The sequence below is a fragment of the Primulina tabacum genome, chromosome 10, assembly GCF_025594145.1.
Source record: "Primulina tabacum isolate GXHZ01 chromosome 10, ASM2559414v2, whole genome shotgun sequence".
NCBI lineage: Eukaryota > Viridiplantae > Streptophyta > Magnoliopsida > Lamiales > Gesneriaceae > Primulina > Primulina tabacum.
In genome coordinates, this window is record NC_134559.1 from 24,061,671 (window position 1) to 24,081,810 (window position 20,140).

General features: G+C 34.6%; 1 protein-coding gene across 1 annotated transcript; it reads right to left on the reverse strand.

The window, feature by feature from the left end:
* Positions 1-9,863: 9,863 nt before the first annotated feature.
* On the reverse strand, positions 9,864-14,718 carry LOC142506237 (wall-associated receptor kinase 2-like). Its single transcript, XM_075619427.1, has 4 exons — positions 13,534-14,718; positions 11,648-12,775; positions 11,225-11,392; positions 9,864-11,115 (listed from the first exon to the last, which is right to left on the reverse strand). Exons 2-4 carry the CDS (start codon positions 12,585-12,587, stop codon positions 9,899-9,901), a joined length of 2,325 nt encoding a protein of 774 aa, XP_075475542.1. The 5' UTR covers positions 12,588-12,775; positions 13,534-14,718; the 3' UTR covers positions 9,864-9,898.
* Positions 14,719-20,140: the final 5,422 nt, after the last annotated feature.

Sequence of the window (20,140 nt, forward strand, 5' to 3'; positions counted from 1 at the left end):
AACATATAAACAAACATGACCAAAAAAAAGTTTTAACATTTACACATCTCAACACAAGAAAATACACAAGAGAAAGATAAGATGAAAAAAACATAAGTGACGTCCATGTCCTCAAATTTGTTGTTTTTCTTTGTTTCGTGCTCATCTGCGAAAAGTAATTTAAAAATAATGAATCCCAAAGTATAGTACATACAATGTCTCAAACATAATGAACAAAGAAAAGCACGAGATCACATACCTCATTCAGCTATCATCATGAATTGTTGATCACGACTCATCCTCGTCATTTTCTGGTGGTGGCACTCCCGATGCATCTCCTTGCTGCTGATAGTCATACTGAAAATGGAACGGAGGAATGAACGGCGGAGGTGGAGGGATGGTCCCTGGGTCAACACCCCTGTGGATTAGCATTGTGTTCATCATGGACTCGACATAGGCGAAATGTTCATTGTAGTTCAAGTTGACTTGTTCCTGATGAGCCATGAAGACAAGAGCCTCATCTAGTTTGTCGTTTTGGGACCGTCTGTACAGTTGTGGGCGACGCATGGTGGCGGTGCTCGATCCACCTTTATCTCCCCCATGTGTCCTCATTTCTAACTGTCGTTTCGCGTATTTCCGCTGCAAGTCCTGTCCACAAATGAGCTTCATTGGTTGCAGCCACTCCTCATCATCACGGAACACAACCCCTGTACACATATATTTTGGAAGTAATTGAATGGAGCTCTCCCATGTACTATAAGCAATTTCCATAGCACGTTTCAAACTTCGTCATGCCTTCATGTACGAGATTTGATATCCATATTTATCTTTCACATTTTTTATGATATACTTAATCTCGTACGAAGGATCACAACGAACAATTCCCAATAGCGTATGTGCCACCATATCATTGTTCAAATTCTTATGGTCTATACCAACAGAGGTAGATATACATGTGTGAGGGCCGCCATATTTTGTTATTTTCTGATAACCAGTCTTGGCATTCAAAGAAGCGCGAAGTCCCCATCGACAAACGACTGTAGAAGAATTATTTTTGCACCGTAACTTCCACAAAATGCGTGTGCTATCCACGACACGGTACTCACGCCTGAACCACTCTGACTGAATAATCCTTCACATATGCAATAAGATCATTCTTATCTTTAAATAACATATTAACGCATAATTCACCTCTATCCGGATTGTAATAGCTTGTTTGCACTCCAGAAGGTACATCGACAGAATCAGGAGGCTCTTCCCCAAAAAATTTATTGAAACATGATGGCATTACAGAATTGTTTTAAAGAAATGGTACGGTCTGCCTCTGTAATGTGACACGAGGTTGTTGTCGAGATGATGTCCCTCATTAGGATTTGTAAAAGTATTCACTTCATCATCATCATTGACTTCTTCTTCTTCAGACTCGCTATATGACATATCGGGTTCAGAATCAGTCCTTCAAATATCATCATTAGTGGCCAGATCCGAACAACGAGCACTAATATCTAATGTTGGATTCGGCCAATATGGAGCACGATTTTGTTCCGACGAGACATTGATATATTGATCCCAAGACCCACTTACATCATCGAAATTTATAGTACCGAGTCCTTCAGTAACCTGTGGAACATAAGATTCTTGATCCTGGAAACCACCATATGTAGAAGTACCGGGTTGGTTATTGAAACCTGAATCGGATTCATGTGGAACGTAAGATTCAGAATCATCAATTACAACATGATGCTCAATTGAATTTGCTTCCACGTATAAATGCAACACATGCATATTGTCACATTGCATTATAAACTGTAAAACCTCATCATCAACAAAATTTGACTTGAATTTCATGTCAAGATGATCTCTCCATGAATGAATATTTTGTTGACAACTTCATAGAAAAATTCGTTGGATCGATTCCTAACATTTTATGCACAACTTCAACCAACTCCAACAAATTAATATATCGTAATACTCGTATCGGTCTAACAAATGGAATGCTATATTCAACCGATCCATTATCGATAACTACATGACCACCAAAATATAAGAGTACATGGATGTTAGACATTTTGTCAATGAAATTTGAGAGAAAAATTAAGATGAAATTGATATCTCATTCGTCGAATATCATCAATTATATATATTAACAATGTTGAAAACTATTTAAATTTGAATTATTAACTTGACGTGAAAATTCAGAACTTCAGTTCACGTGAAAATTCAGAACTTCAGCGTTCACGTGAAAGCTTGAGGAAATGGACGGCCACTAATAATCGAAAAATGAGAAAGAAAAAAATAATAAAATATACAGAGTCCGTGTTTCGTAAGCACGGACTCTGGCTCCACGTTGGAGCGTCCGTGCTTCGGTAAGCACGAACGCCTACACGTAGTCCTGGTCCGCGCTTCGTAAGCACGGATTGAAGTATTTTTGAAATTTTTTTTAAAATTATTTTGAAAATTTTTTTACAAATTAAATTAATTATAAAAAAACCCATATGGAGTCAATTGTATTAGTTGCACAAAGATAACAATGAAGTAGTACAACTCAAATTATTGAAAGGTATAACTTAGTTTTTCTTAAATATTAAGATAATGTAATAGTCATTGAAAATTCACATTTATAATTAATATATTTTTTGTTACAAAATAAAAATGGAGATTCAACACATTATTATAATGTTTTACTGTAACAACCATGAGCGTCTCAAAATTCAAATATGGAAAAAGAAAAAGGAAGCACCTGTTGAAAAATATATTTAAAATGCGTGTATTGAATATTAGAATGTTGAATATTTGAATGTTGAAAATAAGAGTTGTAAATATTGAAAATTAGTGTGTGATGATGTAGGTAATGATGTATTTTATTTTTGGATTATTTGTAAAGATTTCCTTATAAATAGATCTCTCATTTGTGAAGAAAATCACAATTGAGTAGAGAGAAAAATATTATAAAGTGTGTAGTTTGGTAAATTTTGAGAGTTTGAGATTTTTACTTTTTACCATAAATTTTTACATTTTCACAACACGTTATCAGCACGAAACTCTAAAAGTCCTCCATCCTTTTCCAAGCTCCAAACAGAAGAAAAAGGTAACAAAAGTAATAATATTTATTTTACTGTTATTTATTTATTGTGTATATATTTAATATATAATATAATGTTATTATTAATAATAAAAATAAATTTTTCAAAAACTTGTTATAAATCCTGGGAGGATGTTAAGACGACATCCCACACTCTCGGTAAGGGATACGACAAGTATAAAAGCCTATAAGATTTTTAAATAAAATATCTTATGACACATCATTATAATAATATGATATGATATACATAATTATTTAAATATGTCTAATATTATATACACCATATTATTACCATAAAATTATACAAATACATACCTTTATTTTTTTTATACACCAACGGTCATAAACGGTAACAAAACGGCTAGTTTTTGCCCTATAAATATGATCTCATAAACACATTCAATCACTCCAACTTTCTCTTCTTCTCTAAAAATTATTCTTCACTAAATTTTCGAAGAAAAAAGAAGATGGCTTTCTCAAGGTTATTTTTAATTATTTTGGTTATCATACTCACGAGTCTTTTATTTATCGGAGAATATCCTCCTCGTGTGTTTTCTTTATTTTTACAAATGCTTGTACTTGTTGTTTATCCATTACTTTGTATTGCAATATTCATTAACTAATAAAATGCATCGTAATTTTTTTTAGTACCACCATGTCAAATTTGACAAAGCTCGAATTTGTTGCGCTCGACATCACGGGAAAAAGTTATATGCCATGGACTCTCGATGTAGAAATGCATCTTGAGTCATTGGGTCTAAGTGAGACAATAATAGAAAATGGCATATCGACATCACAAGAAAAGGCAAAAGCTATTATATTTTTGCGTCGACATCTCGACGAGGGATTGAAATGTGAATATTTAATTGAAAAAGATCTCATGGCTTTGTGGAAAGGATTGAAAGAAAGATTTGAACATATAAGGGAAGTTATACTTCCGACCGCCCGTGATGAATGGAATATGTTAAGATTCCAAGATTTTAAGAAAGTCAGCGATTATAATTCAGCGATGTATCGAATAATCTCGCAGCTAAAATTTTGTGGACATGAGGTCACAGAATCGGAAATGCTTGAAAAAACATTTTCCACGTTTCATGCATCAAATATTACTCTACAGCAACAATATAGAGTACGTGGATTTGCGAGATATTCTGAACTCATCGACTGTCTTCTTGTGGCGGAAAAAAACAACGAGCTATTAATGAGAAATCATCAGTCCCGACCCACTGGATCAACAGCATTTCCAGAAGTAAATGCTGTAAGTAAAAATGAATTTAAACCTGGAAACCAAAATCAAATTCAAAGACAAGGTTTTGGTCGAGGTCGAGGTCGTGGACGTGGACGTGGAATTGGCCGTGGTCGTGGTCGAGGCCGTGGTTTTGAAAACAATAGAGATAGTTATTTTTATAATTAATCTCAAAAGAGCGTCCCAAACCATCCACAGAAAAGGCATCATGAGAATACAAGTGTTAATGAGAATCACTCAAAAAGATATGAAAGTTCTTGTTACAGATGTGGTACTCCAGGACATTGGTCCAAAATTTGTCGAGCCCCTGAACACCTTTGTAAACTTTATAAAGAATCATTAAAGGGGAAAGAAAAGGAGACCAACTTCACTGAACGCAAGTGACCATTTGAGTGATTCAACTCATTTTGATGCTGGTGATTTTATGAATGATTTATCTGGAAATGATCAATATGTTGGTGGGATAGAAATGAACAATATTGATGCTGCAGATTTTCTCAATGATTTCTCTGAAAATGAACAATATAGTGATAGAATATAAATGTACAATAATTTATTTTTCATGTATCCATATAATGTTTTATTATGATATGTGTTATATTTAAATATATATTGCCAGTAATTTTATTTCATTGCATATTTTTTTGAAGTTCAAAAAATGGAAAATGCTATGAGCAAAGCTGAAGTTTGCATACCCGATAGTGGTACAACGCACACTATCCTTCGAGATAAAAGATATTTCTTGGAACTAAAACCAACAAAAACAACGGTGAATACAATATCAGGTCATGTAGACTTGATTAAAGGATGTGGTAAAGCACAATTTTTGTTACCTAATGGTACAAAATTTTTGATCAATGATGCTTTATATTCACCACAATCGAAAAGAAATTTGTTGAGTTTTAATGATATATATTCCCATGGGTATGATACTCAAACAATGAATGAAGGGAATAAGAAATATATGTGTCTTATCACATATAAATCAGGAAAGAAATATGTGATTGAAAAACTACCAATGCTCCCTACTGGATTGCATTATACACATATAAGTCCGATTGAATCAAACATGGTAGTTGATAATTCTTCAATATTAACCAATTGGCATGATCGATTGGGACATCCTGGTTCAACAATGATGCGAAGAATTATAGAAAATACACATGGTCATCCGCTGAAAGACCAGAAGATCTTTCAGAATAATAAGTTTTAATGTAAAGCATGTTCTCTTGGAAAACTTATTATAAGACCATCAACAGCCAAAATCCAAACTGAATCACCAATGTTTCTTGAACGTATTCAGGGTGATATTTGTGGACCAATCCATCCACTATGTGGACCATTCAGATACTTTATGGTATTGATTGATGCCTCAAGCAGATGGTCACATGTATGTTTATTGTCAACTCGAAATGTTGCATTTGCAAGATTACTTGCTCAAATAATAAAATTGAGGAATCAATTTCCCGATTATACAATCAAAAAAATTAGACTTGATAATGCTGGTGAATTTACTTCCCAAACTTTCAATGATTATTGTATGTCTATGGGAATCATTGTTGAGCATCCTGTTGCTCATGTACATACACAGAATGGATTGGCTGAATCATTGATTAAACGTCTGCAAATGATTGCTAGACCAATGATTATGAAAACAAAGCTCCCTATTTCTATATGGGGACATGCAATTTTACACGCTGCTTCATTAATTCGCATCAGACCAAGTGCATATCATAAATACTCCCCATTGCAGCTTGCATTTGGTAAAGAACCAGACATTTCTCATCTGAGAATTTTTGGATGTATGGTGTATGTGCCTATTGCACCACCGCAACGAAAGAAAATGGGACCTCAAAGAAAGGTTGAAATTTATATCGGTTATGATAGTCCATCAATCATTCGATATCTTGTACCTCAGACAGGCGACGTGTTCACAGCACGTTTTGCTGATTGTCATTTTAATGAGAAAATCTTCCCAATGTTAGGGGGAGAACAGAAACATACCGAAAAGGAAATTACATGGCATGTATCATCATTGTTACATCTGGATCCAAGAACAAAACAATGTGAAAAAGATGTACAACAAATTGTACACTTGCAAAGAATAGCCAATCAAATACCAGATGCATTTACTGACACAAAAAGGGTAACTAAATCATATATACATGCTGCAAATGCCCCTGCTCGAATTGAAATTCCAAAAAAACAAATTGAAGATACTCATGATGTCATTAAACGCCTGAAGCGTGGAAGGCCAGTTGGTTCCAAGGATAAAAATCCTCGAAAATGAAAATTTATAGAGAAACACGATGATCACAAAATAAAGAATGATGTTCCTGAAGAAACACATGATGATCACAAAATAGAGAATGGTGTTCCTGAAGAAACACATGATGATGAAAATATTCTGTCAGAACCACAAACTGACGAGAATCATGAAATCTCTATCAATTACATTAATACTGGAAAAATATGGAACCGAAAAGATATAGAAGAAATTGATGATATATTTTCTTATAATGTGACAATCGACATCATAAATGATAATGAAGATCATGAACCAAAATCTTTTGGTGAATGTAAAAATCGGCAGGATTGGATAAAATGGAAGAAGCCATCCAGGTTGAATTGGATTCGCTAAATAAACGTAATGTTTTTGGACCTATAGTCCTTACACCTGAAGGTGTAAAACCTGTTGGATACAAATGGGTTTTTATTCGAAAGCGAAATGAGAAAAATGAAATAGTGAGATATAAAGCTCGACTTGTTGCACAAGGTTTTTCTCAAAGGCCTGGAATTGATTATGAAGAAACGTATTCTCCCGTGATGGATGCAATTACGTTTCGGTATTTGATTAGCTTGGCGGTATCTGAAAATTTAGAAATGCGTCTTATGGATGTTGTTACAGCTTACTTATATGGATCACTTGATAGTAATATATATATGAAAATCCCTGAAGGATTTAAGATGCCTGAAGCACAAAGTTCAAAACCCAGAGAATGTTATTCTTTGAAATTACAAAGATCATTATATGGGTTAAAACAATCTGGTCGAATGTGGTATAATCGATTAAGTGATCACTTGATGAAAAAGGGATATGTAAATAATTCAATATGCCCTTGTGTTTTCATTAAAAAAACAACATCCGGATGCGTAATTATTGCTGTATATGTTGATGATTTAAACATCATTGGAACGAATAAGGAAATTCAAGAAGTTGTGTCATACTTGAAGGAAGAATTTGAAATGAAGGATCTTGGAAAAACCAAGTATTGTCTGGGTTTACAAATTGAACAAAAAGAATGTGGAATGTTTGTTCACCAGACAAATTATACAGAAAAGATCCTTAAACGTTTTAATATGGATAAATCAAATCCTTTAAGTACTCCAATGGTTGTTAGATCATTAAACATAGAAAAGGATCCATTCCGACCATGTGAAGAAGATGAAGATATTCTTGGTCCAGAAGTACCATATCTAAGTGCTATCGGTGCCCTTATGTATCTTACAAATTGTACAAGGCCTGATATATCTTTTGCCGTAAATTTGTTGGCAAGATTTAGCACATATCCAACAAATAGACACTGGAACGGAATTAAACATATATTCCGTTATCTACGAGGAACGACAGACTTCGGACTTTTGTATTCAAAAGATGCTAATCCAAGTATAATTGGTTATGCCGATGCTGGATACTTATCTGATCCACACAAGGCACGTTCCCAAACTGGATATGTTTTTACTCGTGGAGGCACTGCAATTTCTTGGCGTTCACAGAAACAAACGCTCGTAACAACTTCATCAAATCATGCCGAGATTATTGCACTACATGAAGCAAGTCGTGAATGTGTGTGGTTAAAATCAATGACCCAACATATCCAAATCTCATGCGGATTATCATTCGACGAGAAGCCTGTGATACTATATGAAGATAATGCTGCATGTGTTGCTCAAATGAAAGAAGGATACATAAAAAGTGACAGAACTAAACATATTCCTCCTAAGTTCTTCGCATTCACCAAGGAGCTTGAGAAGAATAAATGTATTGATGTTCGTCACATTCAATCAAGTGAAAATTCATCAGATCTCTTCACAAAGGCGCTTCCTACGTCAATATTCAGAAAGCATATATATAATATTGGGATGCGCAATCTACGAAATTTGTGAAGAATTGTTCGTGTCAACATGAGGGGGAGTTTACGTGACTGCACTCTTTTTCCCTTGCTATGGTTTTTATCCCAATGGGTTTTTCCTAGTAAGGTTTTTAACGAGGCAGTATAAAAACACGTAATGAAGACAATCATTATGATCATCATCACAAGGGGGAGTGTTGAAAAATATATTTAAAATATGTGTATTGAATATTAAAATGTTGAATATTTGAATTTTGAAAATAAGAGTTGTAAATATTGAAAATTAGTGTGTGATGATGTAGGTAATGATGTATTTTATTTTTGGATTATTTGTAAAGATTTCCTATAAATAGATCTCTCATTTGTGAAGAAAATCACAATTGAGTAGAGAGAAAAATATTATAAAGTGTGTAATTTGGTAAATTTTGAGAGTTTGAGATTTTTACTTTTTACCATAAATTTTTACTTTTTCACAACAGCACCTTATACATTACCAAAATTAGAAAATAGTTAGCAAATTGCAAAAAAAAAAATAAATTAGAAAATAGTTAGCAAATTAAAAAAATAAATTAGAAAACAGTTAGCAAATTGCAAAAAAAAAAAAAAAAGAAAATAACAAAAATGTGTAGATCATTGACGCCCAGAAAAGTACAAACATTGACATTGAGTATGATAAAAAAAAATAATATTCTATTCATTCATAGAAGTAGACAAATAACAAATAAAATATATATAATAAAAAGACAGATTAGTAAAATTTGGAAGAGAATAAAATTAAATCAAGTTTTTTTTTCAAAGTAAGTGATATATGAATGGTTAACCTCAATTGTAAAATATGGGATTGTCATTTTCATTTATTGAATTAACTAATCTTATTTTAATTTGAACTGTTTCGACGTGAAACACACGTGCATTTTATGATATATTAACAAATACGACTAATGCAAATCTTAAATCTAGCATTGTGTAATATAATAGTTATAAAATTATATTAGCATAAAAATACTTAGTATATTTTAGTAATAAAAATGGCTATATTAAAGTTGATTTGAAAATAAGTAAAACAAAAACTATTTATGATGAATAAAATAGAAAAGCATTTATTAATAACTAAAATTAATAACCTTTTGGTCACTTTGTTAAAGAAAAAAGATTAAGATGGATTGTGCTTCGTAAACTTTGAAGTACAAATTATTCTCCCAAAGAATATTATATGTAATACTTTCCACACTTCACAGTATCTTCGTACGTAGAATGCGCTCTTTAACTCAACCGGTTTCGATTGTTCACCCGAAAAGAGTCACTTTAATAATGACTAATATTTATCTATACAATCTCGTCAATATTACCAAACGGAACGAATCGAATCGAATCGAATCGAATCGAAACGTAAAAGAATTAGATAGAATATTAACATATCAAACTGAAACTCGATTTTGGGTACCATGTAACAAACAATTAACGGGGAATGGGATAAATCATAGGACTGTACATTGTATCTTCTTGGATAAAATGTGCTCCAGGATCAATTTCTGGGACTAAATTGATTGCATACAAATCTAATGCCTGTCCCGATTGTTCACCTAAAAGGGCCTCATTTTCTACTCTATCTTCTTTCTGAATCCATGGATGTTGAGTTGATTTCCTTATCCCTTCAAGCTCCAATGTCACTTCTTTCATTGTTGGCCTTTCATCACTTTTCAAATTCAGACATCTCTTCACAAGCTCACCAATTCGTTGCAACTGCTCGAAACTACCTTCTTTCAAGATTCGAGGCTCGAGAATTTGAAACAGGCGGTTTTCTTTGACGGACATGATGAAATATGTGGCTAAGTTCCTCTCTTCTTCTGATTTTGTTGGTGAAAGGGGCTTCTTCCCAGTTATTAGCTCGGCAAGAACGACCCCAAAGCTATAAACGTCGCTTTTTTCTGTTAACTGACCTGTTTGGAAGTACTCGGGGTCCAAATAGCCTAAGGTCCCCTGAACAAGAGTTGTCACTTGTGTTTGGTTTAAAGGGACCAGTCTTGAAGCTCCGAAATCCGATATTTTTGTAGTATACGAGTCGTCTAGAAGAATGTTGCTGGACTTTACGTCTCTGTGGATAATAGGCATCGAAGCTGCCGAGTGGAGATATGCAAGTGCACCAGCAGATTCAGCTGCAACTCTCAAACGGTTACTCCAAGAAAACCAAGTCGCTTCAGCACTGTTTTGTATGTGATGATAGAGTGTACCGTTTGATATAAACTCGTAAACCAGTAAAGGAACTTCGCTCTCTAAGCAACATCCCAAAAGCTTGACGACATTTCGATGGTTCACTTGAGTCAAAATAATCACCTCATTTATAAATTGCTCGATTTGGTTCTGGTCCATGATCCTTGATTTTTTAATGGCGACTACTCGTTGATCGGATAGGATTCCTTTGTAGACAGTGCCATAACCACCCCGGCCAAGGATACGGTCTTCTGAGTAGTTGTTAGTGGCCTTTTCTAGCTCTTCTGCTGAGAAGATCTTACTTGACTCGACTCCACCCTCCACATATGAAGACTGTTTCTTCAAAAGGAACCCACCATTTTGTTGGAAAAATTTCTCTCTCATTATAACAAGTTTTCTTTTCTTGATTCCAAAATAAAGCCATGTGATACCAGTAAAAATGGACAGCAATCCAATACTGAAACCTGGAATACCAAAATTGACAATATTTAAATTATACTTAACACTCTTATGAATCATATATACACAAAAATATTATTTGTGATATTGTCACAGACTTGGTAAATAAATTACCTAAGGAGAATTTTATGGCTGGGAACTGAGAATTTACAGCAATGCAACCATGTTTATCATTTCTGCCATCTCCAGAGTATCCTTTTTTGCAATAACAATTAAAACTCCCTGGAGTGTTTGTGCAAATACCATTTGCATCACATGGATTGTTATTACATTCATTTATATCTGTCACAAATAACGACATTAAGTTTGTTAGGAACAATAAGCCCAAAATATTCAAAAGAAAAAACTAAATGAACAAGCATAATTTTACAATTTTACGAAGAAGCCAAGCCAATTTCATTTTTAAAAAATAAACAGAGAGAAGTTAATTTTGATGGGTATTTTTATTAATTTTCTATGACGATTTTTAGGTTCCCTTTCAAACAAACAAACTAGTCTAAACAACAATATGGAACAATTTTAAAAACATATACTAACCTGTGCATCCTGGACTAAGATACGGATTGCCTTCATACCCTGCTGTGCAATTACAACGGTATCCTCCAAGACCCGTCTCTGAATCAACACAAACACTATTATTTCTACAAGCAAAATCAGCAGATTTCTTAGCTTCCTCACAATTTTCACTCTCAAGCGCCCAATCAATTACAATAGGAACTTCCTGAATCGTCATGTTCTGAAAATTCTCGTCCGAAAAATCCGAAACCCGAAACTTAAACGCGTCTTGATCTCCGAGAAAAGCGTACCCACAAGCATCAAAACTCCAAACATTAGTATGGTTACTGAGACTCCCGAGGGCTGACCCAAAATTCTTTAAACCTTTCGGAATCGGGGTCTGACAGCAGCCAATCCCAGTACAATATCCATCTAGTAAATCATTCTGTTGTGAGCAAAGTGACAAACATCCGCTTGTAAAGTTCCTGCCACTGGTACCAACAATCACAGCCAAATCGTCGCAGCCCACTACTGTAAACTTGTTGAACTCAGAAAAGCTGTAGGGAGATCCTGTCAGATCGATGGCTGTCGGGTTTTCCCTGGTGGTAATTCCCGACTCTGTGTAGCATCTCACAGCAACCGAGTTTTTTATCCGTATTTCACTATCAGATATGTTTAAAACTTCAAGATTATCGGGTGTAATGGTGAGTTTAGACGGGGTGACGGAATTATCACAGTTTATGTCAAACCAGGGGTCAATCGAACAGCCTGAGTTGTTTCCAATGCCAAAGGGGAATGGAACAGTTACATCTCCGCACTTCGTTTCGCAACCAGGTTTCGCTATATTTGATCCTTGGCTGAAAGATTTTCTTGGGACAGTTAAAATGGTGGAAGAATTGGAAGGGGGATGATCAGAGAATGCCAGTGAAAGGGAGAATATAATCAAGATTACAGGTTTAGGAAGCTTGTATTTAATCTTCATGACTCTTGGAAACAGGCTTGTTCAGGAGTTGTCTAGCACAAATTTTCTGAAGGGAATGTATATATATAATCCAGAGAGGTACAAGAATTGGCAATTTTTGAAAATTTCGGACAAGACACAAATCGTGTGTTTTTGCACAAGAATGCCGGCCCTTGTGCCTTGTGAGTACGTTATTCTTGTTCCCGAGTCTAATAACTAACAATATAGTTAGTATAAAATTTAGAAACTGATTACCTGAGAATTAGCCAGGCCGGCAATATTTTTTTTATCTAAATTATTAAACTTATAAAGACAATCCTGTGTAAAATGGTATAGTTTTAAATTGTTCCACGGCGGTAAAGTACGCATTTGAAAGATAACATGAAGGTCACAAATTCAGATCTTGATGGGACAAAAACTAAATGATAGTCAAGTTCGAATGTATACAGTCTGACACACACGAGAAATTTAGGGTCCAATTGCTGCAAGGGTCACTAGTCCAGACGCATGTTTTGAAATTGCCCTGAGCCTGAAATCCGAATAAGACCGTTAAAAGTGGGCCAGGAGGGTATCCAGGCGTAATCCCTCCGACGCTCAAGTCAGAGACCGAGTATATAAGTGGAGAACAGTTATGGGTGCTGCTGAAAAACAATATATTGAATGCCCTGAGTTAGACACCCGCACCTGATATTTATAGGAGAATACACCTGTATTCTATTTGGGCTAAGGATGGGCCGCTCAAAATCGTGCCTTAATTCAATTCTAGGATGTCAAGTTTAGATTTGGAATGCTAATTTTGTTTGGTTTCAGCTGTCGAAGATTTGAGTACATGTAATAATCATCTATAGGAAACAAAATTTTGACCAGTGGATGGCTTGAACTGCTAACAAGATGATAAAATATATCTCTTTGTTAAATATTTTTATAATGTGGTAAAGATAACATTGAACTTGGAAGAGGCTAAAACCTGATTATGAACAATATGTGCTCGATTAATCATAGCCTCCACAAGACTTCGAAGCAAATTTCCGGTGGAAAAATTGATGGCCTCGGCTGATTATCATATCAAAGCTAGTGGTTTATCAATCGCCAAACTTCAACTATCTGCGCCCGTACGCCACCGGAAATGGGTTGGCTGACCACCACTCACCTAGCCCATGAGTTGTATCTTTCATTTAAGCTTTGAATCGCATAGATCATTTCCGGTTGAAGCAGCAGCGTTTGAACATCTCTGGCGAGCCATCACGCAAAACCGCCGAGGAAAGCTGCTATTAGAGTTCCAGCTTAGTTTTGTTCCGATTTAGGCTCCTTTAAGCTCGCTTCTAACACGATTTATCGCAACATTATTTATTGTTATTCAGGTTTATTTTGTAGGTTCCAAAGTTGAAAAGGTAATTTTCGGTGAATCTAAAATATTGTTGGACTTTTTTGTGCGATATTTTTGGAAGAATGTTCTGCGTTAAATATATCAAAGTCAGACATAAATCATAATGGTGAAAATAAGTACCGCTCTACGACTTATTACCGATATTTCCTTGTTATGAATCAGTACCAGTCAATGTAGGCGTACTTATACAATGTTCTGTTGCATTTACCTGCATTTACTACAGCTGCAAGTTTTTTTTCATTTAGGAAGTCTCAATTTATTTGGGCCGAGGAGGAGTTAATTTATTTTTACTTGCATCATGAGATGTTTAATTGGTTGATACCCGTACGTAAATTCTACATGTTTTAATGCATCTGATATTTGTTTGATTCCTATTGTTGATGAAAACATAAACTACCTGCTTGGCATGGCTTCTTATCCGTTTATGTATATCTATTCTGCTTGTGATTTCCCTTTGACTTTGTGGAGACAAGCAGAATTTCTCAGTAACTTGAGCCTGTGTATGCATGTGGTGTTTTCAAGTTCATCAGAAACTCAGAGATTAATCCCCATTCTTAAGAAAGCATACGGCGACAGCATGAAGAAAGTGTTGCATGTTTGGTCCTGAGACCTGTTCAGTAGTCTGGCATCAATCTCTTCTGCTCTAATTGTTAACCCCCCACTTGAGAGTGAGACCATCTCTATTTTTTGCAACCAACATGGAGAAATGAAATTAAATGGACTGATATTGAGGGACCTCGCCTATTTGATGAAGGGGAGCCAGAGAGTTATTGAAGTGTGGAGGGTCTTTAATTGATTCTGATACTGCAACTCATTCAAATTGATGAAGGGGACCAGAGAAAGTATCAGAATCAATTGAAGATGCCATGTTAAGAATTAAGAAGCAAAGTTTTTCGGTATCCTTGTTAATTCTAATTAGGACTAGCTATAAAATTGAATTAAAGAATCATGGTAATTAGAATGACCTTATCTATTCCAGTAGACATTTCTTGATTGCTGAAATATATATTGTTTGTGCATTTTCTGTACCATTCCTTTGGCTATACAATCTAGGGTAATTTTTTAAGCCTCTGTTTAAGGAAAAATTGAAAATAGAGAAACATATTACAGGTTTTTGCATAAACGTGATATGTTTTCGTTGTTCTTATGTGATGTTACTTGTTAAATTGAAATCGGTTGTATGCATTTCATTGTTACTAGTATGAAGTACGTGCGATGCACGTAAATACTAATTATATACTAAAAATTAAAAATTTGATTTTAGGAAAAAAATATTTGAATTATTTTTTTATTTATCTTGGTTTAATTTCTCGTCATATTAGACGAATAAATTAATTAAGAACTTATATAACTTATTTTCAAAATTGTTTCCCCAATTAAAATTGAAGTCGTTGATTTTATGGTATATAATAAATTTTAATGAGCATAATATATAGAACGAAATTAATTGAAACAAATTTTTAAATATGATCAAACCGGCACATGTAAGGCATAATAACGCAAAAATCAACCAAATTATGGAATTTATCAATGCATAAATCATAATTTATATAAATGAAGCACACTAAAGATAAATAATTATCAATTTAAAATAATCGTGACTATCCTATCAAAACTAATGAAATAATAGCATTGATAGTAAAATATAACTCATAATATTAAATTTAAATAATATTTAGCCTTCTATAGAACTTTTTCACATTTTGTTTTTAAAATTTTGAAATATAAATAAATAAATAAAATTTCATAAAAAATGATATTTTTTGTATTTGTTGAACTAATTAGTTTGTTGGGGATCGCTATAGAGTTTAGAAGAGGGTGAATAAACTCGTTCCTTTGTTGAACGTTTTTGCAAAGGGTGCTAGAATCATGTTAGAGATTGCAGCTTATCTTGTTCAAATAAGCAGATCACAATAAAAAGTGCGGAAACGATCTGATCGTATGGGATGAAAACAATAAAACAGTAGACATTATACAGTGATTTTTTCTGGAAGTTCGAAGATGAAATCTTCTACGTATCCTCTTCTTCTATTTCCAGAAGGTATCACTAAAAGACTTTGGTTATTATTGTACAACTCTTGTACACACCCACTTCAGTAGGACTTACCCTTAGCCTACTGAAACTCTTAACTTCACAACACAATAAGACGAATACAACAAAGTTCTGGAAAAGGCTTTTTTCCACATTACAAGACTCTTCTCAATAAGATATAGTAAAGTGAATAGCTTATGAAGATATAACAAAACAACAGCACAATATGATATCAAAAGATAAGATAATTGCTATAAAGAGTGTGCTGCTTTTCGGTATGTTGTGCTTGAAGATGAGTAGTAGTTGTTGAGTGCTCAAAACAATGTTGGATATAGAATGTGTTCTCCGAAAATGATAAGCGTTGTTTCTCTATATTGGATTGATCCTTATATATAGAAACCTTGAATCCAACGTCTATAAACAAAACGGCTTCTTTGACTTCTGAGAAAATCAGATAAATCACTGAAAAAGAGTCCTGCAAAAAGCTTCAGAACAATCGGTCTTAGTTTTATACCAAAACTAGTAAGGTGCTTTAAATGACTTCGTACAACATTAATGGTGCAATTAATACTAGTACTAGGTAAAGTAACGGTAACATTTAAGACTTGTAACTATCAAACGAAAGACGTTAAGTTAATCTTGTTTAAGCTAAGTTCTGCTTCTACTTTTCTGAGTTATGATTCTGCTTTATAAGTCGTTAAGTACTCGATAAGTACTGCTTCTGTTTAAACGTTACGAGAGCTTCTGCTTATTATATTGTCTTCTGATTTAGCTATCACGGCCTACTGGTTTTTACTCCCATCACCACAATTAAACTAAGTCTAACAATTTTTCTCTTTGTGGTGATGCCAAAACCTAGATGTTAGAAACGATGAAGAACAACAGTTATGAAACAAAACAGATAGCAATTATAACAAGATATTTGATAAATAAATAAACAAATGAGTTTAAAAGAATTTTAATCATCTGTGCCAATATCCCTGAACATTGTTTCCTCATCCTGAGGATCTTGATTTCTGAAGGAAGATTCTGTGTGATGTCTGCCGTCTCCAGATCTGCCTTCTGCTTCCTCTTTTTTGGCATCATTATCGTGAATTCGATTGAGTAATTCATCCACTCGGCCAGTAAAGGTGATGATTCCTTGATTCAGCATCTCCAAAAATGGTGCTTGATTCGAAACTCGTTCATTTAGAGCTTGAATAGACTGAGATTGGGACTCAATCTTGGTATCAATAAGTTCAAGTTTCGAGTCCATAGCTTCAACTTTGTTGGAGACTGAGCTAATAGAAGAATCATGATCAGTGACAGTTCAAATGATATAAGCTTGACCGATCATAATGTTACCTTGAATACACTGGTTTAAACATGTAGCTTGGCCAACGATTCTACCGTTCGAGTGGTTTTAAACATGTAGCTTGGCTAATTTATTTAGTTTAACATTTTTAAAAGCCTAAATTATATATTTAGTGATTTTAGAATTTTTAAAGTTTTTAAAGTTAACATGGTGTATTTTATTTTGATAATTAGGGGATTAACTTTTAAGTAACATTTTTAATTATCATTAAGCAAATTAAATTCCCTTAATTAAACACACACAAGTTTTCATCACTAAACACACTTTTACACACACACCCCACACGACATGGCACACACACACTTCATTCAAGTTTAATTTTTATTATTTTTGAGAAGAGAAAACCAAGGGTTCATATCAAGAACAGCAGCCGCCCCTTCCTCTCAAATTCCAGCAAAGTTTTGTTGAATTTTCTTCAAAGAAAATCGAGCCACCATCATCCCGGAACAACTTTCGCTCCGTCTCCGCTTCGGTATCGCCGGTTCGGTAAATTTTAATATCAAAGGCACGTATATTCTTTCGTTTCTGCATCGATCTTGTCATAATAATGATTTTTATGTTTATTTTATGAAAAACATGTGGATGTTATGAAGAAGTTTGAGCAAACATGGTTGGATCGGTTTTGAAATAACTTTTAGATCTAAAACTCAAATTTTGCTGTCAAATTAAATACTGCGACTTTTCGGTCGACTTTTTGGAAAAACTTTCAACATATAAAACGTAGAAATTTTTGATACCTTCGATTTGACAGTAAACTCGAAATATTTGGATAAAAATTGACTGAGTTATGGTGTTTTTCGTGGGACTGCTCAAACTGCGTTTTCTGAAAAATTATGTTATTGACGTGTTCTTGAGAATTTCTTGTTGCAAGATTCGTTGGGAATCGTCAGAGGTTCCTTGATGTGTTTAGGAGTGTCCATTGAGTTGATCATGTGAATTTTGAGGTGTTGTCTCGGGTCGGTTAAGTTGTGTATGCATTAGAAGTCATAGGGAACTCATGTGCAGAATTTTTGGGGTGTTCTAGCGCAAGACTAGCGCCGCACTGCGGGCACCGCGGCGCTGTAGGTTCGTGCCAGAAAGCGCCTAGGCGCTGCAGAGCAGCGCTGCTGGTACGCATCAGGCAACGCCTAGGCGCCAGTCTGGCGCTGCAGCGCCTAGGCGCTGCTTCGGGCAAATTTTTGGCTTTAAATCTAGGTGTTCTTGCTTCCTTTGGGTACTATTAAGTCTTTATGTTCTAGTATACTAAAAGTTAATTTAGATGTCATGAAGTTTGATTTGGGAACGTTGAACTATGTTTTAAGCAAGGTCCGTACCTTCTATTGGGTGAAGGAATTCATATTTCTTGCAAGTTTTGTTTCGGGGTTGAGTCGGGGGTTAGTATGTTGCTTATTACGGTGAAGTCCCGAGCATTTGTAGAAGGTCATAAGTTAGTAATTCATTGGGTGATGCATTCGATTGGCATGATTAAGTTGTGGAATTTAAAGTTCATGGTAGCATGTTAGCATGTGCAGCAAGGCCTCGAACGAGATCCAACGAATCCGTCAACGCCAAGTAAGTATGTTTGACGTGCAAAAAAAATAATTTATGTTTTTGAGGTATGCTAAATGTCTTGTGACCAATTTATGTATGGGATTGAAAAGCGGTAAAGCATGACCAGGGACCAATCCACCCCGTTAAATCATGAACGGGTTTAGATCAGTGATCGAGCAAAACTTGCACCGTGGAATCCTTAATAAAAATATGATTTTTTATGCTAAAAATTAATCGCAAGTGCACGATGTCAAGTAATAGTAAAATGCACGTGAGTGCGAGTATCGTTCTACTGAAGACTGTATTTGACAATTATTATTTTCAATTATTCAATCGTTAGCAACGAAATATGATTGATTGGTTTAGTACTATGCTCGAATAAACATGCAAAAAAAAAAGATTCAATAATTAAATAATGAAATAAAATATCTAAAATGGTTGATTAAAATTCAATAAGAAAGGGAATTTCGGTTCACCTACCCCTCGTTAATTAATTAATTCGTTCGATAATGATTATATGCCTCCGACAGGATTTCCTATTCAATTGAACACACTCTCTCGAGCTATACCAAACTAATTTTACTCAATGAAGTAATTTAATGTCTTTAATTATTTATCAAGAGTGAATCACAAATCGATCTGTGAATCTCCTAGTTTTCGCCCTACCGGAATATGACTATCGGCACGTATCCAATTTCATATATCTATGTAAATTGTAGATCCACGGATTATACTACTCGTTCCAATCACAAGTTATTCTCTCGAACTCACTCGCAACATAAAAACGTTGTTACAGTTAGCTACGCTCTAACAACAGGATAAAACAATAGTAAAATCAAGAATAAATCACAAATCGAAATATGAATTAACTAAATCAGAGTTCGGGGTAGGATCTCTTTAAATCCCAACAAATATTTTAAGTTTATCTACTCGAATTCATACTAGACATAAACACAACAATGTTTAAAAGATAAAAACTAAGTTAGAAATACTAGATTTGAAGAAAATTGCGATGAACGACGCTCGGAAATCTTCGAGTTCTCAACTCCAAGCGCAAAGTTCTCTCCAAAGCTTGTGGCGGCTCTCCAATAAAGTCTGAATAATCTGATTTCGTCCTCCAACCCCCGCCATATTGCCCATATCCAGAAACTAAGGAAAGGAATCGTCCAAAATTTTTTCCAAAAATACAGGTGCGCCTGGGCGGACTATAAGTTTCCGCCCGGGCGGATGTCTTTCGAAGATTTTTTTATTTTCAATTTTCTTTGATGCGC

Excerpts from the sequence above, each read along its gene's own strand:
- LOC142506237 (XM_075619427.1), bottom strand. The coding sequence starts at position 12,587 with ATGAAGATTAAATACAAGCTTCCTAAACCTGTAATCTTGATTATATTC. Across the intron at positions 11,393-11,647 it reads TCTTAGTCCAGGATGCACAG|ATATAAATGAATGTAATAAC; the intron begins GTTAGTATATGT and ends TATTTGTGACAG. Across the intron at positions 11,116-11,224 it reads AGCCATAAAATTCTCCTTAG|GTTTCAGTATTGGATTGCTG; the intron begins GTAATTTATTTA and ends TTGGTATTCCAG.